Raw genomic sequence first — 26,056 nt, forward strand, 5'->3', positions numbered from 1 at the left:
TGTCCCCGGCCGCGGTGCGGGGGGGGGGGGGGCGTGTGTGTTGCCCGGAGACGGAAAGTTTGGGAGCGGGTGCGAGCTCGGTGACGGCCCCGGGGTGGGGTCCCGGCGCCGGGTGGCGGCTCTGGGGATGGGGAAGGAGCAGGAGCTGCTGGAGGCGGCCCGCACCGGGCACCTCCCGGCCGTGGAGAAGCTGCTGTCCGGGAAGCGGCTGTCCTCGGGCTTCGGCGGCGGCGGCGGCGGCGGCGGCGGCGGAGGAGGAGGAGGGAGCTCCGGGGGCGGCGGCTCCGGGGCCGGCGGCGGCGGCTCCTCCAGTCACCCCCTGTCCAGTCTGCTCAGGTGAGTGCGCGCGTGCGCGGGGGCCGGTGGCAGCCCGGGGACGCGCTCGGGTCTCCGGAGAGGTCCTGGCCGGCGAGCCCGCGGGGGTCGGGGGACGCGGCGCCGGCCATCCCTCGGGGCTCTCCCTCCTTCCGACCCGCCTGCGGAGGATGGTGGGAGTAGCCAGGTGGCAGCCCGCGCCGCATGGTACAGCCCGGGGGCATCCTCGCCCTCCGTGGGTGCCAGCTGTCGTTCTCACAAAACCTAGTTCAGAGCAGACACACACGCATGCATGCACGCGCTTTGCACACACACACACACACACACACACACACGCACGCACGCACGCACGCACACATGCATGGCATCCCTCTCACATCCTGCAGGAACTCCTACGCTCTGCAGAGAGTCTCGCGGCTCCGGTTGAAGGAGGAAATTCTCTTCATTTCAGTCTCCCTCGGGAACTTGGAGCCCTCCTCCAGGCCGTGCACGCCCGGGCTTTTGTTTATATTTAAAATTGCCTCTGCGGCGGCCAAGCTCGTGTGGAGCTCTCTTTTTGTGCTTGTGTGGAGTTCACGTTGTTGCTTCCTCGAAGTTAAGCTCACCAGATTTGGCTAAGAGGTTCATGCAGGATTCACGGGCTTGGGGTGGTGGTGGTGGTGGTGGTGGCTGGCTGGCTTGTTCATTAAGAAATAAGGGTTTAGAAAGGCTTGCTTAGGAAACTGAGGTGTTTTCCACTTTCTGAGATCTGTTAAACTCTTTAATCTGGGGCTGCGTGGCTTGGGGCAGGGAGAGCACTTTTTGTGGCTTGGAAGGAATATTTAAAGGTGCCTTGTCAGTGTGTATAAAGTGTGTTTGTTGCAGAGATGGATTAGTGGTTAAGGCATTTGCCTGCAAAGCCAAAGGACCAAGGTTCAACTCCCCAGGACCCACGTAAGCCAGATGAACAAAGGGCGCATGTGTCTGGAGGCCATGGCATGCCCATTCTTTCTCTCTCAAATAAATAAAAAAAATAAAGAAATAAAGTGTGTTGATTCAGCAGCACTTTCATAGCTTCGTTTCTTTTCCTTCCTTGTTCTTCTGAGGTTTTTAAGAAGTGGAAGTTCCTTTAGAAATGGCTTTGTTAGCTTTTGTTCCCCATTACTTTATGTAACAGTTTGAGTGAGTTTAGACTGAGGAAGCCAAGGGTTCCACATCTTTAAAAAAAAAATTATTTGAGAGTGACAGACAGAGAAAGAGGCAGAGAGAGACAGGAGAGAGAGAATGGGCGTGTCAGGGCCTTCAGCCACTGCAAAGGAACTCCAGATTCATGGGCCCCCTTGTGCATCTGGCTAACGTGGGTCCTGGGGAATCGAGCCTCGAACCGGGGTCCTTAGGCTTCACAGGCAAATGCTTAACCACTAAGTCATCTCTCCAGCCTCCAATCCACATCTTTACAGAGAGATTTTAGAGGAAAACCCTCCCTAGGAACTTTCTTTAGAAAAGAACCCAGTACTGATTGCGGTTATTTCGCCAGGTTCTATACTCATAGTAGGTACTCAAGATCTGCTGAATAAATAAAGTATGCATTGGAGGATGATCGCTTTCTCTCCTCCCCTCCCTGCCCTTCTAAGTAGTGTTTTAGTGCCCCCCACCCCCCACCCAGGTAGGGTTTCACTCTAGCTCTGGCTAACCTGGAATTCACTATGTAGTCTCAGGGTGGTCTCAAACTAATGGTAATCCACCTACCGCTGCCGTCCAAGTGCTGGAATTAAAGGCGTGTACCACCGTACCTGGCTCCTCCTAGTATTTTCATTTACTTATTTATTTGGGAGGGGAGAGAGAGTGAATGAGTAGGGCAGGGCTTCTTGCTGCTGCAAATGAACTCCAGATGTATGTGCCACTTTGTGCATCTAGCTTTACATGGGCACTGAAGAATCGAACCCAGGCTGGCAGGCTTTGCAAGGAAGCAATCACCCAGCCTAGGATGATGAGTTTCTAAATAAACTGTGGGCCTAGTTGTGGTTTCAGTAGATCCGAGAGCAGACACATCAGTCCCTTGGGAAAGGGATAGCCATCTGAACTTCCATGAGGAAGAGGACTTAGGCTGACATTTACAAGTGCGAGGGTCTGGGTAGTTCAAGGATGTGGGATTGTTCTGGGAGACACGACCTGATTAGAGACACAGAAGGGAGAAAGGAGACTTACTTGGTGCTTGTGGGACACCAGGAGAGCTTTCTGCTAGGACCCTTGAGCTGCTCCCCTCACAGGTAGATAATGGATACATCAGGAAAAATCTTGCTCTGCTTGTATTCTCAGTCCCTGCATTAGCACCTGGAGGTGCCCAGGCAATGAATGCTGAGTGTGTGTATTGTGTCTTGAACCTACCGAAGTCCCTCCGACACGTTGATGATGTGGCGTGTGGAGAGGGTGGGGAACGCCTTCGCCCCTGCATATCCTGCTGAGGGGACAGAGACGAACGCTGCTTCTGTCCTGAAGTACAGGTCGAGTTCCAGGGAAATTTGCTGAAGATCTGGCCACCGTACCGCTAAGCAAGAATGCAAGGTCTGATAAGCGCAGTGGTTTTATTGCGGCCTGCCTGCTGCTGTTTCCAGTTTCTGCCATGTAGCCTGTGTTACGTCTCTGTCTGTCTCCCAGAGTTGCAGAGCTGAGTCACTTCTGTGTCTCTCAGAGGCAGTAGGTGGCTTCGGGCTTCCCAGTCTCCCACTCCTGTGACCCCTCGGGGCAGGGAGGCTCCTCAGGCACTGGTTAGCCTAGGTGTGTCACTAATAAAGGGTGACTGGTGTGACCTACTGCTGGAGGTTGTGACCACGCATTTAAATAACCCTAGGTCAGCATGCCTTCTCTGTAGGCTTGGGAAAGGTAGACAGCTGAGTCCTTTAGGTCCCCTGACTCTTTCTCTTGCCAAGAATTGTGGGTTGTTCACTGTGAGCTGTTGACTCTTAGCTTCAGATATGGCCGTTGTGTGATCTGATGTGATCTGCACTTAGCAGAACTGCTGCCTGCCCCTTGCCTTTGTTTGGCAGTTGGAGGAGCTGCAGTGGGTATGGATGTTTAAAATCATATGCGTGGTTCCTGTATTTGGAACTCTCCCTCAGTCCACAAAGGCTCTGGGTCTATTATTTTGGTGTGTTTGCAGGTGTGCGGGCATGCCTCTGTGTGTGTGAAGGCCAGAAGTTGATGTCAAGTGTCTTCCTTATAGTTTAGTTTTTTTTTTTTTTTTTTTTTTTCCAAGCCAGGGTTTCTTCCTGGCACAGGCTGACCTGGAACTCATTCTGTAGCCCCAGGCTGGCCTTGAACTCACAGTGATCCTCCTACCTCTGCCTCCAGAGTGCTGGGATTAAAGGCGTGCGCCGCCACACCTGGCCTAGGCTGTAGCTTTTTTTTTTTTTATGTGTGGCCTAGGGTACTCTGAATTTGGCTCCACCAGCTTGAGTGGTGAGTGCTTTATGTATTGAGCCATCTCCCTGTCCGCCTTACAAAATCTCCGCTTCTCTCATTGCAGCCCTTCTCTCCTAAACTGCTTGGACTTCATCTCCCCTCTCCAGGGCCATCACGGTCCCCGCTCTCTGCAGCTTCTTGGGAACACATCTTTAGAAGATGGAGTTCATCCCCAGTGCTTTCCTGCCTTGCTTTCACAGTGGGCCCCTTTGGCCCGTCACTCTCGTCTTTACATGCGCTCCTCATCTCTGAGGGCACCCCTGAATCGGTCAGCCAAGAGGATGAGGGGAGCCTCCCTCTGCGCCCCGCACGTTTGCCGGCTCAGGCGGAGAACGCTAGACTGGAGACTGGCTCCTGGAGCCAGGCCGCCGGGGCCCACAGCCCGCCGCCCGCCACGCAGCACTCGCTCGACTGCCCCTGAGCTCTTCCCTTTGAACCTCACTTTGTGTACATTGCGGGTGCTTTTGCCTGTCCTGTGGAGGCCGCTGTGGACAATGCAAGCAGTGAGCTTGCCACACCACAGTTCCCGTCACATCCCTGCAGTGCGGGGAGCCACCCTGAGCTCATCACATACAGTGTGCCACACCGTACCTGTACGTGCAAATTGCCACGTCAGACACATTTTAAATTTTAAAAAGGTGCTCCTTTCACTCCGTGAACTTTTCTTCAAGTTGTGGCAGATTAGAAGTAGTAAACAAGGGAGGGGCCCTGCTCTGACAGATCCGTCAATGCCATGTGCCAGCCAGGTGCCCGTCATCACCTTTGTGCCAGGCCAAGTGAGCGCTAGATGCGCTGCGAAATTCCCATCAGACCTAGTGCAGTGCAGGCACCGTGTCAGAGTGAGCCCTTCCCAAGGGACAGCTTTCTTACATGGTCTGGAGGAGTGGGACGCGTCTGTGTGACAGGCTGACACACGGAGGTCGCATACACGCACACTAGTCATGGAGTTGTTGACACAGAGCTTTGTCGATCTGCACAACTAAGTAGGCCTCATGCATCGCTGTACTGTATCTCAAGGCTGTAATTTATGTTTACTGTTTTTTTTTTTTGTTTTATTTATTTATTTGAGAGAGACAGAGAAAGAGGCAGAGAGGGAGAGAATGGGCACGCCAGGGCCTCCAGCCACTGCAAACGAACTCCAGATTTATGGGCCCCCTCATGCATCTGGCTAATGGGTCCAGGGAAATCGAGCCGTGAACCGGGGTCCTTAGGCTTCACAGGCAAGTGCTTAACTGCTAAGCCATCTCTGCAGCCCTTTACTGTGAATTTTAAGCCATAAGTAAAGATTAAATCATGTTCAATAATGTGTCAATATTCTACTTTTCTGTCCAAAATGAATCAGATGAAACTTCTTATTTAGAAGGATGAGCAACATATGAGTTAGAAAGCCAAGCCTAGTTTTCCAGAATGTCCAGGCTGCAGAGATGGTCCATGGCTTGGCTTTACTTCGTGTATACGTGCTGTGGACTGGATGCATGGTTTTGGTCTGGAGCTTGGTTCTGGCAAATGTGTGTGTGTGTCTGTGTGTGTCTGTGAAGGAGTGTATACATACATATGTCAGGGCCTCTCAACACTGCAAATGAACACCGGGCGTTCCATTGTTTGTACACTGGTTTCTTCTGGCTTAGACAGGTGGTTGGGGAATTGAACACTGGCTGACCAGTTTTGCAAGCAAGTGCCGTTAACCACTGAACCATCATCTCAGCTTCCAACTTGTGTTTTTTTTTTTTTTTAAGCTTATAGGAAACATTCAAATTTTCATGTCATGGGGGAGTTTGCTGTATTTGGGGTAACAGTGAAACTGCTAATTCCAGGAAAGCATTTTCTGTCTGAAAATGCAGTAAGGTTGAGTTAAAAGGCCAGAAGATCATAGAAAAGGGAATTTGAAAAGAAACCTGCCACGTCATAGCCTACAACTGCAAGTTGAGTCTTGAGCTGCGTGCTGGTGAGCACGGCGAAGTCAACGGTGGCAGCTGTGAAGGAGACGTCAGGGCTCAGGACAAGTTCTGTGTGTGACGCTACAGAGCCTTGAGAATACTGAAGAGAGACGAGGAAACCCAGGCACCTTGCTGAAGAAACCTGACCGTTTTGGCATAGTAGCAACATTTCTAAGTGATACAGTTGTTGTTCCTCTGACATCTTGTGAAAAAAAGCAAAAACAGCCACATTCAAGAAAAAAAGAAAACAACTTCCTCAATAGATACTATTTCCTTAAGACATGGAAAAGTTCAGAGGAAAATGAGTGAAATTTTTGGAAAATGAACCATATTTTGTGAGCAGTAACAGGTTTCATAAATCTGAGGAGAGTCAACAAGTAATTGGTTGCTTAAATTTTTTTTTTTTATTGGCAAGCAGAGAGAGGAGAGGGAAAGAGCATGAACGTGTACCAGGAACTCCAGCCACTGCAAACAAACTCCAGATGCATGTGTCACTTTGAGCATCTGGCTTTAGGTGGGTACTAGGGAATCGAACCCTGGTCATAAGACTTTGCAGGCAAGTGCCTTAACTGCTGAGCCATCTCTAGCCCCCTGCTTTTTGTTTTTTCAAGGTAGGGTCTCACTCTGGCCCAGACTGACCTGGAATTCACTATGTAGTCTCAGGGTGGCCTTAAACTCACGGCGATCCTCCTACCTCTGTCTCCCGAGTGTTGGGATTAAAGGTGTGCACCTCCACGCCCGGCCCCGATTGTTTTTAAGAAAGGTTACTCATATGTGTTTAAAGAAATCAGAGTTTGAAAAAATAAGAGAGAGAGAGAGAAGGGGGGAGGGGGAGAGAGAATGGGCGTGCTAGGGCCTTTAGCCACTGCAAGCGAACTCCAGATGCATGTGCTACCTTGTGTATCTGACTTAGGTGGGTTCTGAGGAACTGAACCAGGGTCCTTTGGCTTTGTAGACAAGTGCCTTAACTGCTAAGCCATCTCTCCAGCCCCAGCTTTTTTGTTTTGTTTTGTTTTGTTTTTGAGGTAGGATCTCACTGTAGCCCAGCTGACTTGGAACTCATTATGTTGTCTCCGGGTGGCCTCAAACTCATGGTGATCCTCCTACCTCTGCCTCCCAAGTGCTGGGATCAAAGGTGTGCGTCCGGCTTCAGACTTTTTTTTTTTTTTTTCCAGGTAGGGTCTCACTCTAGCCCAGGCTGACCTGAAATTCACTATGGAGTCTCCAGGTGGCCTTGAACTCATGGCAATCCTCCTACCTCTGCCTCCCGAGTGCTGGGATTAAAGGCGTGCGCCACCATGCCCGGCCAGACTTCTTTTTAAAAGGGTTGTTGTTAGTGAGCCAGGCGTGGTGGCTCACACCTGTAATCTAGCACCCAGGAGGCTGAGGCAGGAGGTTTCCTCATTACTTCAAGACCAGCTTGGGCTACATAATGATTTCCAGACTAGACTGGCCTTGAACTCATGTCCATCCTTCTGCCTTAGACTACTGCATGCTGGGTATAAGTATGAGTCACCACGCCTTGCTCTATGCTGATTCCTTGCTAGCAGAACATCATAGGCTAGGTGCATAGCTCAGGGGCACACAGTGTGCCTCTCGTGAGTTTGGCCTGGGGTTTGATCTTAAACTGAGTAGGATAACAGCTACTTGTTATAAATGACTGAGTACTTGCAGAAATTTAGCAAGTCAGTGTCCTTCCTTTTTCTGAACTTTCCAGTTGACTTTCAGTTTTTACTGCATCAGAGACAGGAAGTGTTGGTTAGGCTTGTGGTCTGAAGAGTTTGATTTGAGTCCAGTCAGCACTGGCCTGGTCGTTTGTCACTGGAGGTTAAGGTTCCAGTGAACGTTGGTTGCATCCTTGGCCAGAAAAATAGCTTCACCCTTCCTTCTCCCCTTATTCCCCTCAAACAGCTGGGAATTTTGGTTTGCAAAAAGGAAGTCCAGGCTATTTCTGCCCTAGTCTTCAGTAGGAAAGTAAATTACTGGGTTTTGTAGGCCAGAAACACCAAGGAAACCCCCAAAGTAGACAGTGTAGGGTTTGTTTCTGGCAAAGTCAGGCTGTCCTGTGGGTAGGAATGTGGTCTCTCTCTCTCTTTCTTTTTTTTGGGCTGTCCTCAGAAAATGTTTCCCACACTGATTTCCAAAAGATTACGGGGAGATTTTCTGTGGTGTAGAAAATTATATTATATAATATGTTACATCCATAGGACATCTCAAATGACTTTGGTGCGGTTAGAGTTAATGGTTGTAAAACTAAAAATTACATGGTAGAGCTTCTCATTTATCCTTCCTCCATAATTTGTAGATCAAGTTCATTTAGTTTACAAATCAAAGAGGAGTTTTGATGATAAGTCAGTCTCCTGTTTTAAGACTAGCTAGCTGTACGTGCTGGTGATGGCATTGTGCTGATTAAAGTGGTGGACCGGACTCAAGGAAGCAGAGCTGCCCTCTGGCTACTGACCTGGAGGCCCAGGCACAGCCTTGTGACTTAGGCTGGTTAAGAAACTTCTCAGAACCTCTGTATCTTTGTATAGAGATGCCTGGGCTGCTCCACCCTCAGAAACAGCATCAGATACGCATGAAATCTGCGGAGCCATAAGCCCTGGCACTTCCTGGAGGACTTGTGGACTGTAGTTGCCGGTGTCCTGTGATGGAGCCAGGCGACACTTCTGGTGAATTGGAGTGACGAGCTTGTTGGTGAAGACCATTGTCATTTTTCAATGCATAATGACTGACAGCAGAGGCTGCCAGCCTTTTCATGCAGGAGAAGTACCATTTTTACTGCTTTGGGTGGTGATGGTGACAGAGTCACAAAGCAACTCCTTGTTTGAGGTTTGGGGTTGTGGGATTGTGACACATCTGGAGCATGTCAGATTTGTGTCCTTTGAGGGTTTCTGTGGTGTGACCTGGGGGTATTCCCACTGATGTGATATATTCATGTCCAGTGAGGGTTTCTGTGGTGTGACCTGGGGTTATTCCCACTGATGTGATAGATTCATGTCCAATGAGGGTTTTTGTGGTGTGACCTGGGGGCATTCCCACTGATATGGTAGATTCATGTCCAGTGAGAGCTTCTGTGGTGTGACCTGGGGTTATTCCCACTGATGTGATAGATTCATGTCCAATGAGGGTTTCTGTGGTGTGACCTGGGGGTATTCCCACTGATATGGTAGATTCATGTCCAGTGAGGGCTTCTGTGGTATGACCTGGGGTTATTCCCACTAATGTGATAGATTCATGTCCAGTGAGGGTTTCTGTGGTATGACCTGGGGGTATTCTCACTGATGTGATAAGATTCCTGCCCAGTGAGGGTTTCTGTGGTGTGACCTGGGGGTATTCCCATTAATGGGGTAGATTCATGTTAGTTGAGGTCAGTTTTTAAAAATATTTTATTTATTTATTTATGAGAGAGAAAGAGACAGAGGAAGAGAGAATGGACATATCAGGGCCTCTAGCCACTGCATACAAACTCCAGATGCATGGGCCCCCTTGGTCATGTGGCTTACGTGGGTCCTGGGGAATCGAATCCAGGTCCTTAGGCTTTGCAGGCAAATGCCATAACCACTACACCATTTCCCCAGTCCCTAGTTTGTTTTTTTTTTTTTTTTAATATTTACTTACAAGAGGGCCTCCTTACCTGCAAACAAATTCCAGATGCATGCAACACTTTGTGCATCTGGTTTTACATGGGTTCAGGTTTTGCAAGCAGAGGCCTTTGACTGTTGAGTCATCTCTCCAGCCTTGAGGTCAGGTTTTTTCAGATAGACAAGTTTGCTGCTGACTTGGAAAATATGTTTGAACCTGTCAACATATTGCCATCAATAGGGAAAGGGGACACGAGACCCCAGACCTCCCAGAGTAGCTAGGGCCAGCACGTGTTGTTGGGAGCGAGGGCATCAGGTTCACCAGTTGTGCAGCCTCTGGTACGTTGCCCATCCCATGGTACGTTGCCCTTCCACTCATGGTCATGCAAGCAACCCAAACTTAACACCATGGGTTAAAAGAGAGAGAGAGAGAGTTACAGAGGAGGTAGTGGGAAGAATCCGAATGTTTCTGTCATTGCTAGCCAGATAACCCTCACCTTGAAAATGACAGTCTACACAGAGGAGACTTAAAACTCAACAAAGCTGAGCCAAGAGTGTGGCAACACATGCCTTTAATCTCAGATCTTGGGAGAAAGAGGTAGGAGGATCACTGTGAGCTTGAGGCCACCCTGAGACTGCATAGTTAATTCCAGGTCAGCTGGGGCTAGAGGAGACCCTACCTCGGAAAACCAAAATATGTGTGTGTGTGTGTGTGTGTGTGTGTGTGTGTGTATTTATAGGAGACACTACCTCAAAAACCCAAAATGTGTGTGTGTGTATGTTTAAAAAGGGGCTAGAAAAGATGGCAATCCTTTTCTCTCTGTCTCCTGAGTGCTGGGGGATTAAAGGTGTGCACCACCATGCCTGGCTTGGGGATGCTAAATTTTTTGAGGAACATATTTTATTGAAAAATACCGACTCTTCAGGCCTGGGGACACAGGTCTGTGATCCCTGTTACTGCAGAATCTGAGGTAGGAGGATATTACAAGTTCAAGATCAGCCTGGGCAATGTAGTGAGAACCTGTCTGAAAATAAAATTAAAAAAAATACAAAGGACTAGAGAGATGGCTCAGTGGTTAAAGACGCTGCTTACAAAGCCCAGTGGCCTGGATTTGATGCCCCAGTGCCCGCATGAAGCCAGATGCACCAAGTGGCACATGTATTTGGAGTTAATCTGCAGCAGCAGGAGGCCCTGTTGTCTGCCCAATCTCTCTGTTTGCAATTATTAATATTTTAAAAGATTCAATAAAGTTAAAAATTTAAAAAAATACAAAAAGGCTGGGGATATAGCTCAGGATACATGATTGTGTAGCATGTGTGAAGCCTTGAGTTCAATCCTTAATACCGTCAATGGAGACTGTACACCTGTAAAGCTAGGCCGGGTGGTTCTGGATGTTGTGGTGTTTGTCAGGCGTTCAGAATGTACAACCCCGTGTACTTGGAGGTGACATTTTGACCTTCCACCTGCTCCCAGCCCTGTTTGTACAAGTGAAACAGTGTTTACTTTGTTCATCTTTTCCCTTGCAAACATTCATTCATTGTAATTTTCAGTTTCCTTGAACATGTTCATTTCTGAATTTAAAATTATGGTTGAGACCTACTTATAAAACGTCCCACAGGCTGCTGGGAGGATAGGTACAGGCATGAGGGCCTGAGTCAGTTTGGGGTTGATTTCCTAGCACTGTTTAAACACCTGTGAGTGACTTGGGAGTGACTGCTCACTCTAATCACCCTAATCTGGTGAGGGAGAATTGCTGGGGCCCGGAAATAGCAGCTCTTGAGTGTGAAACTGTGTCTCAAGGAAACACGTGAATGAGACACCTAGTGGTCTCCTCTGGCCTGGGCACAGGATCCCTTCGTTCGAGTCTCTGCTCACATAGTCATGTACACTTCCTTCCGCCCCCCCCCCCCCCCCCCCCCGCCCCATAATCCCACCTATGCACATCAGCAAAAGTCCCACAGCCAGGAAAGCACACAAAGCAATCAGTTCTGGCCTGTTGCCCTGAGAAGCTTAGACTTCCCAGGGGTGGGGTTTTGTATAGACAGGGTCTCTGTAGCTGAGGCTGGCCTCAGCCTCACTGTGTAGCTGACCGTAGCCTTTTTCTGGAGCCCCAGTCCTGGCTGTGGCCCTAACCATGCGTGTCACGTTCACTGCTCCTCAGGCCTGGCCTGGCAAGGCTGTGTGGCACTGGTTCTTGCCCTCCTTAGGTGCAGCACCAGAGCCCCTTCTTCAAGTCCCTGCAGCCCTGAGGTGCCTTTGCTGAAAAGCCCAGCCCGTCCTGCACCATGTCCACAGGCTGGTACCTCCCGTGGTGCCCATCCTGCACCGTGTCCACAGGCTGGTAACTCCCCATGGTGCCATCCTGCACCGTGTCCACAGGCTGGTAACTCCCCATGGTGCCATCCTGCACCGTGTCCACAGGCTGGTTACTCCCCATGGTGCCATCCTGTACCGTGTCCACAGGCTGGTTACTCCCCATGGTGCCATCCTGTACCGTGTCCACAGGCTGGTTACTCCCCATGGTGCCATCCTGTACCGTGTCCACAGCTGGTAACTCCCCATGGTGCCATCCTGCACCGTGTCCACAGGCTGGTTACTCCCCATGGTGCCATCCTGCACCGTGTCCACAGGCTGGTTACTCCCCATGGTGCCATCCTGCACCGTGTCCACAGGCTGGTTACTCCCCATGGTGCCATCCTGCACCGTGTCCACAGGCTGGTTACTCCCCATGGTGCCATCCTGTACCGTGTCCACAGCTGGTAACTCCCCATGGTGCCATCCTGCACCGTGTCCACAGCTGGTTACTCCCCATGGTGCCATCCTGCACCGTGTCCACAGCTGGTAACTCTCCCCATGGTGCCATCCTGCACTGTGTCCACAGGTTGGTTACTCCCCATGGTGCCATCCTGCACCGTGTCCACAGGCTGGTTACTCCCCATGGTGCCATCCTGTACCGTGTCCACAGCTGGTAACTCCCCATGGTGCCATCCTGCACCGTGTCCACAGGCTGGCTACTCCCCATGGTGCCATCCTGCACCATGTCCACAGCTGGTAACTCTCCCCATGGTGCCATCCTGCACTGTGTCCACAGGCTGGTTACTCCCCATGGTGCCATCCTGCACCATGTCCACAGGCTGGTTACTCCCCATGGTGCCATCCTGCACCGTGTCCACAGGCTGGTTACTCCCCATGGTGCCATCCTGCACCGTGTCCACAGCTGGTAACTCCCCATGGTGCCATCCTGCACCGTGTCCACAGCTGGTTACTCCCCATGGTGCCATCCTGCACCGTGTCCACAGGCTGGTTACTCCCCATGGTGCCATCCTGCACCGTGTCCACAGGCTGGTTACTCCCCATGGTGCCATCCTGCACCGTGTCCACAGCTGGTAACTCCCCATGGTGCCATCCTGCACCGTGTCCACAGGCTGGTTACTCCCCATGGTGCCATCCTGCACCGTGTCCACAGGCTGGTTACTCCCCATGGTGCCATCCTGCACCGTGTCCACAGCTGGTTACTCCCCATGGTGCCATCCTGCACCGTGTCCACAGGCTGGTTACTCCCCATGGTGCCATCCTGCACCGTGTCCACAGGCTGGTTACTCCCCATGGTGCCATCCTGCACCGTGTCCACAGCTGGTAACTCCCCATGGTGCCATCCTGCACCGTGTCCACAGGCTGGTTACTCCCCATGGTGCCATCCTGTACCGTGTCCACAGCTGGTAACTCCCCATGGTGCCATCCTGCACCGTGTCCACAGGCTGGTAACTCCCCATGGTGCCATCCTGCACCGTGTCCACAGGCTGGTAACTCCCCATGGTACCATCCTGCACCGTGTCCACAGCTGGTAACTCCCCATGGTGCCATCCTGCACCGTGTCCACAGCTGGTAACTCCCCATGGTACCATCCTGCACTATGTATACAGGCTGGTTACTCCCCTTGGTGCCATGCTTGTACCTCTCCACGGTGGCACGGGCGTGTCGGCAGGCGGGTGTGAGGGTGTGTACTCGGGGTGGGGGAGTTTGTCCCTTGAACTTGCCAGTGTTTCCTCAGCTCACTTGCCTGCCATTGGTTCTCTCTCTCACTTCTTGGATGAAGAGAGCAAGGTGTAGCGAGGGTTCGTGCCCAGAGCCGGCAGTCTCTGCCACTTCCACCTTGTCACCCACAAAGCGCCCTATTGAGGCGCATGAGAAAGAAGGTCTGTTTGGGCGAGATTTTCTTAACCAGGGGATTCCTTTCCTCTAGTCGTGGCTTCACAGGACTTACTCCGTGCCATGCATTTCACCTTTAGCTGCTGGGCCATCTTTCCAGCCCGGGTTTGGTTTGGAACCCAGGCCGACTGGTTTTTGGAGTCGCTGCTCTTAGGGACTTCCTTTCCTCAAGAATGTAGCACATGATCCCGCCGCACACTCTGATCGTGTAATGCAAGGTGAATTTACTTGAGTGTGGCAATTTCTCTGGCATCTAGGAAAGCTGTATGAAGAGATGTCTCTAAGCAGATGCCAAATAACACGCTGGCTCAGAGCACACGGCATGGCTCGGCCTAGCACAGACCAAAGCACGCTTACCTGCCTCAAAAACAGGCCTATAGGGTCATGGGTTTTACCTGAGGGCAGGGCCAGCCCTCCTCCCTCAGGTAAAAGTGACAGGGATTGTTTTTGCATGCATGAGCAGCCAGGTACACCTTAGGGCCTGAGTGTGTTCAGAGGAAGTGTGTCTGAACTGGCAGTGAGGCCCATGTGTGTACGTGCATGCGTGTGTGCTTGCTTCCAGCTCTTGTTACAGTTCTGTCTTCCCTCGCTCACACTTCACAGCTAGGTTTTTCTCTCTCCCCAATAATAGTTCGTACGGAAAATGATTTTCACAGACATTAATCGGCCTGGGTCAGATGATTGTGGTGGTGGCCCCAGCCCGGCACTGTAAAATGGGACGTGTGGTACTGTAATCTGTGGTACTGTAGTCTCCCTGTCCTTCAGCACAGCCATTGTCGTTTGCTGATGAAATCCAGAGGCCAGGAGCCATACCTGAGACTGAGGTGTCCCAGCCCCCCCTGCAGTGCCTGTAAGAGTGCATTTCATATGCGTATCACGGCTACTGGGAAGATGTCAGAGGCCTTGGTGATGGGACTCTGAGGAAAGGTTGGCATCTAGCTAAGCATCTGTAAAGACACGTCTGGGTCCTGTATGCTTGGCGGTAATAGGCCTGCTGAGTTACTTTCTGCCCACCAAGGAGGATGTCCTAGACATTGAAACTGGCAGGGCTTCCAGATTTGTTGCTGGGTAATCTGTTGCCATCTCCATAACTGTCTGTTTAAGCCTGGCTGGAGAGCTGTTTTCTTGCCAGTCACTCACAAGCCGTTCATTTGGCCATCGTTACCAGACACAGCAGATTTTCAAAAATGATTTTAAGTAAGTGACTCGGTATTCACAGCTTTGCTTTAATGCTTAAAAGGTTTCTGTTTCTAGAGTGTATAGGAAATGAGGTCCAAGATTTGTTTTGTTTGGAGACAGGATCTCACCATTTAACCTAGGCTGGCCTTAGAGTCATGATCTTCCTGTCTTACTTCCTGGGTACTGGAAGCACATATGTGTACCACTATGATTAAGTAGGATCCAGTACTTTTTTTTTTCTCTAGTAATATATTGATTGCTTGCCAAATTGATAAGGTTTTCTCTCTTTCTCTTTTGAGACAGGGTCTCTCTCTGTAGCTCCATGCTGGCCTTGAACTCACGCAATCCTGTTACCTCATCCTCCTGAGTGCTGGGATTAAAGGCGTGTGCCACCATGCCTGACTGCAAGAACTATCTGTTTCAAAAAGTCTTTTCCTCCCTGTTAGGATCAGTTAGACTCATTTTAGTTCCCTTAGTTTCCAATTACTTCTTTCTAATGTATGTACTTATTTGTTTGTTGTGTGTATGTGTGTTTTGAGGTAGGGTCTCTCTCTAGCCCAGGCTGACCTGGAATTCGCTCACTCAGTAGTCTGGGTGAGACAGTGTGTTTTAGGCTGACTCTAACCTCTAACTAGCAATTCTCCTGCTTCAGTCTTCTTGGTACAGGGGTTATAGGCATGGATCACCACATTGGACTCACTACTTTTCAATTTCTTGTCTTTTCTTCCTCATGCCTCTCTTTCTCTTATTTTTGAAAGGATTTAAAAATATTTTATTTGTTTGTTTATGAGAGAGAGAGAATGAGTATGACAGGGCCTCTAGCCACTGTAAACAAACTCCAGACGCATGATGTACCACCTTGTGCATCTGGCTTATGTGGGTTCTGGGAAATTGAACCTGGGTCCTTTGGCTTTGCAGGCAAGCATCTTAACTGCTAAGCCATTTCTCCAACCCCTTAATTTTTATTTTTATTTACAAGGAGAGAGAGAATATGAATGAATGGGAATGGGTGAGTCAGGCCTTTAGCCACTGCAAACAGACTCCAGATGCATGTGCCACTTTTTGCATCTGACTTTACATGGGTATTGGGGAATTGAACCTGGGTCATTGGGCTTTGCAGGCAAGTGCCTTAACTGCTGAGCCATCTCCCTGTTCCTCTTTTTTTTTTTTTTTTAATTGAGACAGGGTCTAGCTATGTAGCCCAGGCTTACTTTGAACTGGCTGTGTAGCCCAGGCTGGCCTAGAATTTGTAATTCTTCTGCGTCAGGTTCCCAGGGCCTGGGGTTACAGGTGTGTGTCCCCATACCTAGATGGTATGCACTCTTGACAACTTTATAGTCCATTCACAAAGCATAGATGAGAACGATGGTCCAGGTGCTTAGCTGCTTTTCTCACAGTTAGTTTTTATGAAAGCTTGATTTTTTTTGAGTGAAATTTGACTCTCATTTAAAAACACCTGTGAGGCCTGGACATATGGTAGTTCGTTTGCTGGAATATTACTAGTACCGATGGAGGGACAGGATAGACACTAAGGCCAGGATTTTCTCTGGGAGAGACTCCCATTGTAATCTATAGGAGAGATTTCTTGTAAGTCTGTGGTTTTCATCTTAACATCAGTGCTTTCCGTTGGCTTGTGGTGGAGCCGGGCTGTCAGTGTGAAAAACCAGCTTGAGTGAGGGGGGCTGGAGACTCTACTGCTGCTTTTTAAAAATTTATTTGCAAACAGCAGGAGAGATCAAGAGAAGAGAGAGAGAGAATGAGAATGAATGTCTAGAATGGGTGAGCCAGGAGATCCAACCACTGCAAATGAACTCCAGATGCATGTGCTACTTTGTGCATCCTGCTTTACGTGGGCACTGGGGAATTGAACCTGAGTCATCAGAATTCGCAGGCAAGTGTCTTCACCACTGAACATTCTCTCCAACCACCCTCATGCTTTTTTTTTTTTAAACACAGGCATTGGGGTGCATGCCTGTGACCCTAGCAGGTTATTCAGGAGGCAGGAGCAGGAGGATCACAGATCTGCATAGTGACATCCAGGCCAGCCTGGACTATGTCTCAAAAGCATACAACAAGACCACACAAAGGAAGGCCCTGCAGAGGCGTGTGAGGGCAGCTCTGCAAGTCAGGCTGCCCGAGTCCGGGTCTTGGCTTTGTCACCTGTCCGTTGAGAGTACAGACAAGTTAAATTCTTTGCCGTAGCTCCTTCACCTGTGCTAACAGACCTCAGCTGGGTGCTGTGATGCCTAACTGTAATCCCAGCACTGGAGAAGCTGAGGACCAACAGTTTAAAGCCTGCCAGGCACGGTGGCACACACCTTTAATCCCAGCACTCGGGAGGCAGAGGTAGGAGGATCGCCATGAGTTCAAGGCCACCCTGAGAATACATAGTAAATTCCAGGTCAGCCTGGGCTAGAGTGAAACCCTACCTCAGAAAGCCAAAAAAAGAGTTTAAATGGAGAGATGGTTTAGCAGGTAAGGCGCTTGCCTGTGAAGCCTAAGGACCCAGGTTTGATTCCCAGTACTCACATAAGCAAGATGCGTCTGGTGTTCCCAGTTTGCAGTAGCTGGAGGCTGTGGTGTGCCTGTTCTATCTGTCTGTATCTGCCTCACTCTCTAAATACATAAGATATTAAAAAAAATTAAAGCTGGCCTTGGCTGCACATTGAGTTCAAGGCACGCTTCAGTTCCATGAGACCCTGTTTCACACACCCCACAGGGAAAGAAAAGAACTTGCCGTAGGAGGTTGTATGAAGGTTGAGTGAGGTAATGCCTGGCAGTGACTGGAGCATAGCCGTGGAAGCTGTTTAGACTGTTAATATTTACACAGAAGAAACCCGGCCTCCTCCTGGGCCCTCTGCCACGTAGCTGTGGGTGTGAAGTGTCAGTGCTGAAGGAGGGCGGAGGAGGAGTGATGGCTGCTGTCTGGACCCTTCCTTCACCCTTCATCCGCAGTGTGCTGTGAGGGGCGGGCCTTGAGGCCTGCCATTGCCGAAGCCCGAGATCCACTCTGCTGACCGGAGATGGCGCAGGGAGGAGGCGGAGAGGCGCCAGTGGGAAAGAGCTGTTGCCTAGGGGTGAGCGAAGCATCTGCCCAGCGGTGGACGCCCCTGGGCAGTCAGTCTGTGGAGGCGAGGCTGCGAGGCTTGGATGCTGGCTTCGTGGAGGTTGCTGGATCTCAGCAAGATTGGGGGTCACTTCGAGTGCCTTGTTGGGAAGATGCACTGTGTTGGTCGGGCTGGAAGGATGGCTCAGTCCTTGAGGCACTTGTCTGCAAGACCTAGTGACCCAGGTTCGATTCCCCAGGACCTACATAAATCCAAATGCACAAAGTGGCACATGCATCTAGAGTTCATTTGCAGTGGCTAGAGACCCTGGCGTGCCCATTCTCTCTCTGCTTGCAAATAAATAAGTAAAAATATTAGCCGGGTGTTGTGGTGCATACCTTTAATATCAGCACTTGTGAGGCTGAGGTAAGAGGATTGTTGTGAGTTCAAGACCAGCCTGAGAGTACATAGTGAACTCCAGGTCAGACTGGGCTAGAGTGAGACCCTACCTCAAAAAAAAAAAAAAAAAAAAAAAAAAAAAAAAAAAAAGATCAGTGTCTCTGGGATACTGGGGAGACTGTGACCCCCATGCCAGTGCTGACTTCTGCAGGAACCCTGGGCTCAGCGCTGCCTTTTGTACCCAGGAAGTGTTTTTCTTTATTTTATTTTCTTTATTATTATTTTAAAAAAGTATTCTCAAAGTCAACAGTGATTTTTGTTTTTATTTTATTTTTTATTTCATTTCTTTGAGGAAAAGAGAGAGAAAGGGCTGGGGGAGAGAAGGAATGGGCACATCAGAGCCTCTAGGCTCTGCAAACAAACTGCAGACATATGCACTGAAAGGCTTGACCGACGCAAGGAACCAGATCAGACCAGATTAGTAAAGCTAGTTCAGGTTTATTGGCACAGCTCTCAGGCGAGGTTCACTGGTCCCAGGATGTGAGGCCAGGCCACCTAACATGCACCACCTTGTGCATCTGTCTTATGTGGGTCCTGGGGAATTGAACCTGGGTCCTTTGGCTTTGTAGGCAAATACTTTAACCACTAAGCCATCTCTCCAGCCCTACTTTTCTTTATTTCCTTCCTTCCTTCTTTTTTTTTGCTTTTTGGTTTTTTGAGGTAGGGTCTCACTCAAGCTCAGGTTGACCTGGAACTCACTATGTAGTCTCAGGGTGGTCTCAAACTGAAGGTGATCCTCCTACCTCTCCCTCCCGAGTGCGGGGCTTAAAGGTGTGTGCCACCACGCCTGGATATGTTTTTCTTTATTTTAAATACTGGTTGAGGTATAGCTTAGTGGTAGAGCACTTGCCTGTTATATGCAAGGTACTGGATTTGATCCTCAGCATTGCAAAAGAAATAAAAAATTACAGCAACAGCAGCAGTTGAGTCAGTGGATATTATGTGTAGAGAGCTGTGTGTTTTCACTTTGAGCATGTCTGTACATTTACCAAGACAAAGTTTCCAACACCCCAGAAGGCCCTCTTTCATTTCTGTCAGCTAGAAATGTCCCTTGAGGTAACCATTGGTCTGACCTCTCACCATGGTTGTTTTTTGTTGTTGTTGTTGTTGTTTGTTTTTTGGGGGGTAGGGTTTCACTCTGGTCCAGGCTGACCTGAAATTCAGTATGTAGTTCAGGGTGGCCTTGAGCTCACAGCGATCCTCCTACCTCTGCCTCCTGACTGCTGGGATTAAAGGTGTGCGCCACCACACTCTGGCATCACCGTGGATTTTTGCCAACAAATATGTTTTGTTCACCATATGCCCAGATCTATTCAGTACAATGGGTTGGAAGGAGAAGAGATAGGGTATGTATGTGCCAAATTTGGCATATTCCCAGACTTGGAGAAATTCTCTGACAGAACCACAGACCTGGGCTTATGAATTTTTTCCAAAATCAGCCCTCTCACTGACCCCAGAGCCAGTGTCCTCCATTGTCCACCACGCTGCTGGAATGATGATTGTTAGCACTATTGAGAAGCCGTGTGAGAGTCTCTGTAGTTCTGGGTGCCCAGGAAACAGCAGTTAACATCCATCCTGCATTTCTAGGGTGGTTGAGTGATCAAGCGTCATGTGCCTCTGGGCCTACCTCTGGGGAAGCTGGGAGTTGTGGATTTGGAGCTGGCAGATGGTGATGGTTGTTGCCCTGTGTGCCAGGGGGTTATAAAGAGCAAAGAAGTCACACCGTATGGTGAGTGCTGTGTGGCTGAGGCGTACTGGAGGGTCCCAGGAAGCCAGGATGGGCTTGCGAAATATCTGGGTGGAGAAGAGAGAAGTGGGATGTTTGGGGCACAATGAAATGCTTCCTTCTGAGCTCCCTCCCATGGGAAAATGGAGGAGGTAGAGGTGTGGACTGGTAGTGATGGATTTGCCCTTCGGGAAGGTCACACGGACCCATGGGCTAGAGCTGCCAGATGAAGAGGGCTCTCATGGAAGGCAGCAGTGACGTGATGTGTGGCGGGAAGGTACTGGACATGGTGACTGTTGGCTTGCGGTTGAGAAGTTCACCCTTCCTGTGAGTTCACCTCCATGACGATGTCACCATGTAAACGGGAGATAGGGTTTTGTGGGAGGTCTGGAGTTTTGTGAGTCATAACTGGAGTGAAATGTTTTTTCCTTCTTTGGTGGGGAGAAGATGTACATAGGTGTTTGTTGACAAGGCCCAGGGTAGAATGGTAACTTCAGGGCTAGAGAGATGGCTCAGTGGTTAAAAGCATTTGTTTGCAAAGCCTACAGCCTGGCTTCGATTCCCTAATACCCATGTAGAGCCAGATGCACAAAGTGGCACACACTTCGTGTCTGGAGTTCGTTTGCAGTGGCAGGAGTCCCTGACGTGCCTGTTCACTCTGTCTGCCTCTTTCTGTCAGTCTCAAAATTTAAAGAGTAGTGGGCAAATAGGTGTTTCAGTTTGCTTTAATCTTCCTTTCTTTCTCATGTGGAAGCTCAGTCTGTTAGTGAACATTCCAAGATGAAGACCAGTGGACATTTGACCTGAGGGGAATTAGTGATAGGCAAGAGTGGTCTTCTGACCTTTGACCCCGTCAGGATTTGCACGATTACTTTATTCACTGACAAGGGCAGAAGGCCACATGAGCACTTGTGAAGTGGCTTATCTAGTGGATTCTAAGGTCTCTATAAATTTAGTTTACAGCTGGCCTTGTCTTGGCTTTGGCATGATCTCTGCTTGAAACAGCTCCTTCCTGCACACAAGGAAAAGGGGGGAGGGCATGCAGGCATCCGTGTCCCTCCCTCACCCCAGTCTTGGACTCCAGCTATGAGAATGTCTTCTCATGAAGTTCAGGCAGTTATTCGGGGCTTCTAGACAGGCGAAACGGCCCCAGGGGCTGGTGAGTGATTAGTGGTCAGAGGATCCTAACCCCAGAGGCTATGAAGGGTGGTCCTTGGAGTCCTAACCCCAGAGGTCATGAAGGAACCTATCCCAACCACGCCCTCATGCTGAGAGGAAGCTGTTCTCCGTAGTCAGCCCAAATCAGACACCCCCAGGCCTCAGTTCCTCGTTTCCTGTTCCTACAGATCTTTGACCCTTCAGGTTAGGACTGTGAGCCCCGCCTGTCATTCAGATAGCGGAAGACCAAGGCAGTGTGACCTCAGAGCTAATGGTGACAAACTTCAGGGTTAATGTGCCACATTTCTTGGCTCTGTAGTTTGATTATATAATATGGCAAGGAGAGGTTCTTTCCAGGTTTTGTCTGGCTGGGGTTCTAAGGGCTTCCTGTATCTGCATTGGCACCTCTTTCCCAATTTGGGGGAAGTTTTCTTCTGTGATTTTGTTGAAGATGCCTACTATGCCTTTGGAGTGAAATTCTTCTCCTTCTACTATTCCCTGAATTCTTATGTTTGATCTTTTCATAGTGTCCCGAATATCTTGAAATTCCCACTCATACTTTTCTATAAGTTTGTCTTTCTGTTTGTTGGCCTGTATTAGATCTGCCACCTGGTCTTGTAGCTTAGATGTTCTGTCCTCTCCTTCATCCATTCTACTGGTGAGATTTTCTGCAGAGTTTTTAATTTCATTAACTGTGTTCTTCATTGCTAGTAATTCTGACTGGTTTTTCTTTATTATTTCTATTTCCTTAGTTTTGTCTTGTATTGACCTCTTTATTTCATTAAATTGGTGTCCTGTGTCTTCTTTGAGTCCTTTGATTTCCTCTTTCATTCCTTTGATTTCTTCTTTGACTTCTTTGAACATATTTACAATCATTCTTTTGAAATCTTTCTCAGGCATTTCCTCTAACTCATTTTCACTGGAGGTCATTTCTGATGCATTAATACTTTTTGGTGGATTTATATTGTCTTGATATTTGGTGCTTCTTCTGTTATAATACATCTTGGATTAATTTAATGCTTGGATTTTCTAGTTAGCTGGGTGTTATTAGATGTATCAATCAATCTGATGTTATATATCTTCAGGGTAGGAGTTTAAGGTGCTAGGTGTGGCTCTTAAGACTCTCAGAGTATCTACAAAAGTGAACCTAGGTGTTGGGTTTGCCTGCTATGAGAGTATTCAGGTAGGCTGAGTGGAACAAAATACAGATGGAGTCTAAAATTTAACTAAACAGTGTACACATTCAATGAAAAACAGCACAGAGTATTTATGTAAAAGTAGGTATTATGACAACCAGATCCTCTATCAACAAGGAGGTTAAGATTTCTGGTCTTTTGAGGGTTCCAAGTCAGCTTGTGACCAAGTGAGACCCTTCCCTAATGTATAATAAAGCCACTATAAATCAAGAAGCAACAAATAACAAGCCCAAAATATAGCTTATTTAAGAACGGCAAATCTAAAATAAATAAATAAGTAAGTAAATAAATAAGAATGGCAAATCTGACCCATCCATCAGATATAACATAAAATTTATCCTGATATGGAAGGTGCAATTAGCACTTCTGGTTCAGGCCTATATACCAGGTTTATTAGGCAGGTACTGACCTGGTGCAATCCCTTTTGGGATGATTTTGGTCTCAGTTATGCTGCGCCTCTGCTTGGGTCCCTCTTTGGTGCGCTGTGGGTTCAAGTAGGCTGGCTGGGTCACTGGACCGCTGCTCTGTTCACCGGAGCTGGGCACTGGCAATGGGGGAGGGGAGGCTGCCGATGGTGGCTCTAGTTCTCTCGCTGGTCCACGTGATCCTCTACCTCGTGATCTGCTCCTCCGTTGTTCACTGCGGTTCTCCACGTTTCTTGAGTTTGCGAAGAGCTCCGGTGCGAGTGGAAAATCCCCTCACCTGGCTTTTCCTGCGGCTCAAGCTGAGCCTGGCGGCTGTGGCCCCGCGGACCTGGTGCCGCTGCTGCTGGAGCCGCTTCTGCCAGCCTGGGTGGGCTCTGGGTGCTCTGGATCTCTCCTACTTCTCTGCTGCCGTTTTAATTTCTTTAGTTTCTTATTTCTTAGTAAAAGAGTACATTTTGCTGGGTGTTTTTTTGCTTTTTCTCCCCTAGGCTGCTTTGGTGTGGTTTCTATGCTGCCATCCTGACAGGAAGTCCTCTGTTGGCCCTGTAATCTGTAGCGTGCTCCGGGTCATGCGAGAGCTGGGCTCCAGGGTTGAGGTCGAGCGCCAGGACGGGTAGCACCATCTCAGGACCCTGGTTCTTGTTGATCCCTGGTATCCATGCCAGCTTCAGGCTGTGAGCAAACAGTGGTGCGAGCAAATCAGGGTATGTGACCCCAGCTTTGCGTTGTGATGAGGTCAGGCAACCCCAGCCTGGCAGCGCTGTCCTGTGACGTGCATGGTCACTGCTGTGTCAACATGGCGACGCAGGAAGCAGTTCCCACGGGTGACTGTTGGTGGCACCTTTACGTGGCCAGGTCGCATTTTCAGTTTCATCAGCTGCTCTTCCAGCACGTCTAAGCGTTAGTCTCTCCCAGCACTTCTGAAGCCTGTGTGACTGGCCCTCCTTGCTGAACACCGGGGCTTCCTGGGTGAAGACAGCTTGGAGCGGATCTCCCTGACCTTGGCTGTTCTAGAAGCCTAGGGTCTTCAGGGACAGGGACGCCACAGCCTGCCCAGCGTGGGACAGTGCGCAGGTGGGGCGAGACAGCGGCCCTTCCCCTGAGGGGTCGGCAACTTGAGTTACACAAGAGGATGGACGGATGGATGGCAATAACGAAAACTGCTTGACTGTTGGCTGCTGAGGAGTGACCGGTATTTGCCCACTGCAGAGCTGACTTGTAAACAGTTTGATGTCTTGGCTCGAGGATCAGTAATGAAAACAGGATGTGTTTTGGATTATTTGAGAAACAAAATCCATCTGTGTGTGTGTTCCTGTGTGTATACATGTGTTTCTCTGTGTGACTGTGTGCCTCGTGTGTTCCTTCCTGTGTGAGGGTGAGTGAGTGTGTCAGTGTGTTCCTGTGTGAGGGTGAGTGTGCTTGTTCCTATGTAGGGCGCATGCTGATTTGGTCAGATGGGAGTAAGAGTTAAAGCAAAGCATGCAGCAGGGCGTTCCTGATGCGCGTAGGTACTGTGCTCCAGGGCCCAATAATCATTTTAGTTTATCCCAGGCTGACCCGGAATTCACTATGGAGTCTCAAGCTGTCCTCAAACTTATGTTGGTTCTTCTACCTCAGTCCCCCCAAGTGCTGGGGTATAGGTGTGCTCCACCATGCCCTGATAGCCACACATTTTTCAAAGAGCTTATTCAAGCAGATAGTGACTCTTTTTTTTTTTTAATTTATTTATTTGAGAGAGACAGAAGAGGCAGATAGAAAATAGGCAGACTAGGGCCTCTAGCCACTATAAATGAACTCCAGATGTATGTGCCACCTTGTGCATCTGGCTTTACATGGGCCCTAGGAATTGAACCAGGGTCCTTTGTCTTTGCAGGCAAGTGCCTTAACCACTAAGCCACCTCTCTAGCCCAAATAGTGATTCTTTAATTGGTGATACCTCAAGAATTGGCCTGCATCCTTTTTCTTTCTTGAGGTAGAACCTTGGTAGATAGCTTAGGCTGGCCTCAAACTGTTAATCCTGCTGTCTGAGCTTTAGTGCTGGGACCGCAGGGGTGCGCCACCCCGCCAGCTTGCAGTAGTTCTCTGGTTTACAGGGTGATGCTCGAGGCCCTGTACTCATAAGGTTTCCAGGAGGTTTTCTTCTTGGATGAAAATACAGTAAGGTAGTGAAAGGAAAGGCTTGCGTTTCGCCCTGAGCTAGGCCGGCTGGCTTTTGAGGCTGTAGCCTCAGAGCCATGTTGTTTTGCCCCAGGTCCTTTTGATAGATTCCACATCTGGGATCCTGGAAAAGCTTCTGAAGAGTTCAGGAGAAAGGAAGGCTTCAGGGCCACGTTGTGCTCGCCCACTCACTCGGGAGTGTGGACAGGGGACTTGCGAGGGCCGAGACCGCTGTCAGCCGTGGCGCACTTGCCCCGAGCACTCCTGAGCTGAGAGTCAAGTTGCACATGAGTGTGGGCTGTCAGGCAGGCGAAGGGTCTCTGTAAAGTCTCTGTTTTAAGAATGAGGCTGAGAGGAACCTGGACAAATGGAAAGCGAGCTGCCAAGTTTGCCAGATGTGTCGTTTTCAGGAAATGTTTCCTCATTCGGTCTCTTGTAAATGTCTTCTTTTTCCTCGGAACTATGAACGTTTTGGAATGTGGGATGGAGAGATGGCTTAGCGGTTAAGGTGCTTGCTTGCAAAGCCTAAGGACCCAGGTTCAATTCCCAAGTACCCAGGTAAGCCAGGCACTCAAGGTGGCGCATGCATCTGGAGTTTGTTTGCAGTGGCTGGAGGCCTGGAGGCCCTGGGACCCATTCTCATTCTATCTCTCTCTTTAATTTTTTTTTGAGGCAAGCCCAACAGACTGCCTTTTCTTATGCAAGAGTGTGTGAGAGAGAGAGAATTGGCACGCCAGTGCTTCCAGCCACCGGAGTTGAACTCCAGACATGTGTGCCCCCTTGTGTGTGTGTGCAACCTTGTGCTTTTGTGTCACTGTGTGTCTGGATTATGTGGGACCTGGAGAATGGAACATGAGTCTGTAGGCTTCACAGACAAGTGCCTTAACTGCTAAGCCATCTCTCCAGCTCTTTACCTTTAGCTTCATCTTTCTCTCTCAAAGGAATAAATAAATAAAAAATATGTTAAAGTATTTTAAAAATTTATTTATTTAATTTATTTATTTTGGTTTTTCAAGGTAAGGTTTCACTCTAGCCCAGGCTGACCTGGAATTCACTATGGAGTCTCAGGGTGGCCTCAAACTCATGGCGATCCTTCTACCTCTGCCTCCTGAGTGCTGGGATTAAAGGCGTGTGCCACCATGCCTGGCTAAAATTTATTTATTATTATTTGCTGTTGTTTTTTTCTTGAGGTAAGGTCTCACTCTAGCCCAGGCTGACCTGG

At 49.3% G+C, this 26,056-nt stretch overlaps 1 protein-coding gene across 6 annotated transcripts in view; it reads left to right on the plus strand.

Moving 5' to 3' along the window:
* The first annotated feature begins 66 nt into the window (after positions 1-66).
* Anks1a (ankyrin repeat and sterile alpha motif domain containing 1A) overlaps positions 67-26,056 on the plus strand; it is a 154,143-nt gene continuing 128,153 nt past the window's right edge. For 2 of the 6 annotated variants that reach the window (XM_045155697.1, XM_045155698.1), the window contains exon 1: positions 69-336. In XM_045155697.1, coding sequence (XP_045011632.1) covers positions 128-336 — 209 coding nt within the window. In that variant the 5' untranslated portion in view covers positions 69-127. Of the gene's footprint in view, positions 337-26,056 lie in introns of all 6 variants that reach the window. The other 4 variants (XM_045155699.1, XM_045155700.1, XM_012947449.2 and 1 more) reach the window with 3 other exon arrangements.

This window comes from Jaculus jaculus, chromosome 8 (assembly GCF_020740685.1).
Source record: "Jaculus jaculus isolate mJacJac1 chromosome 8, mJacJac1.mat.Y.cur, whole genome shotgun sequence".
Lineage (NCBI taxonomy): Eukaryota > Metazoa > Chordata > Mammalia > Rodentia > Dipodidae > Jaculus > Jaculus jaculus.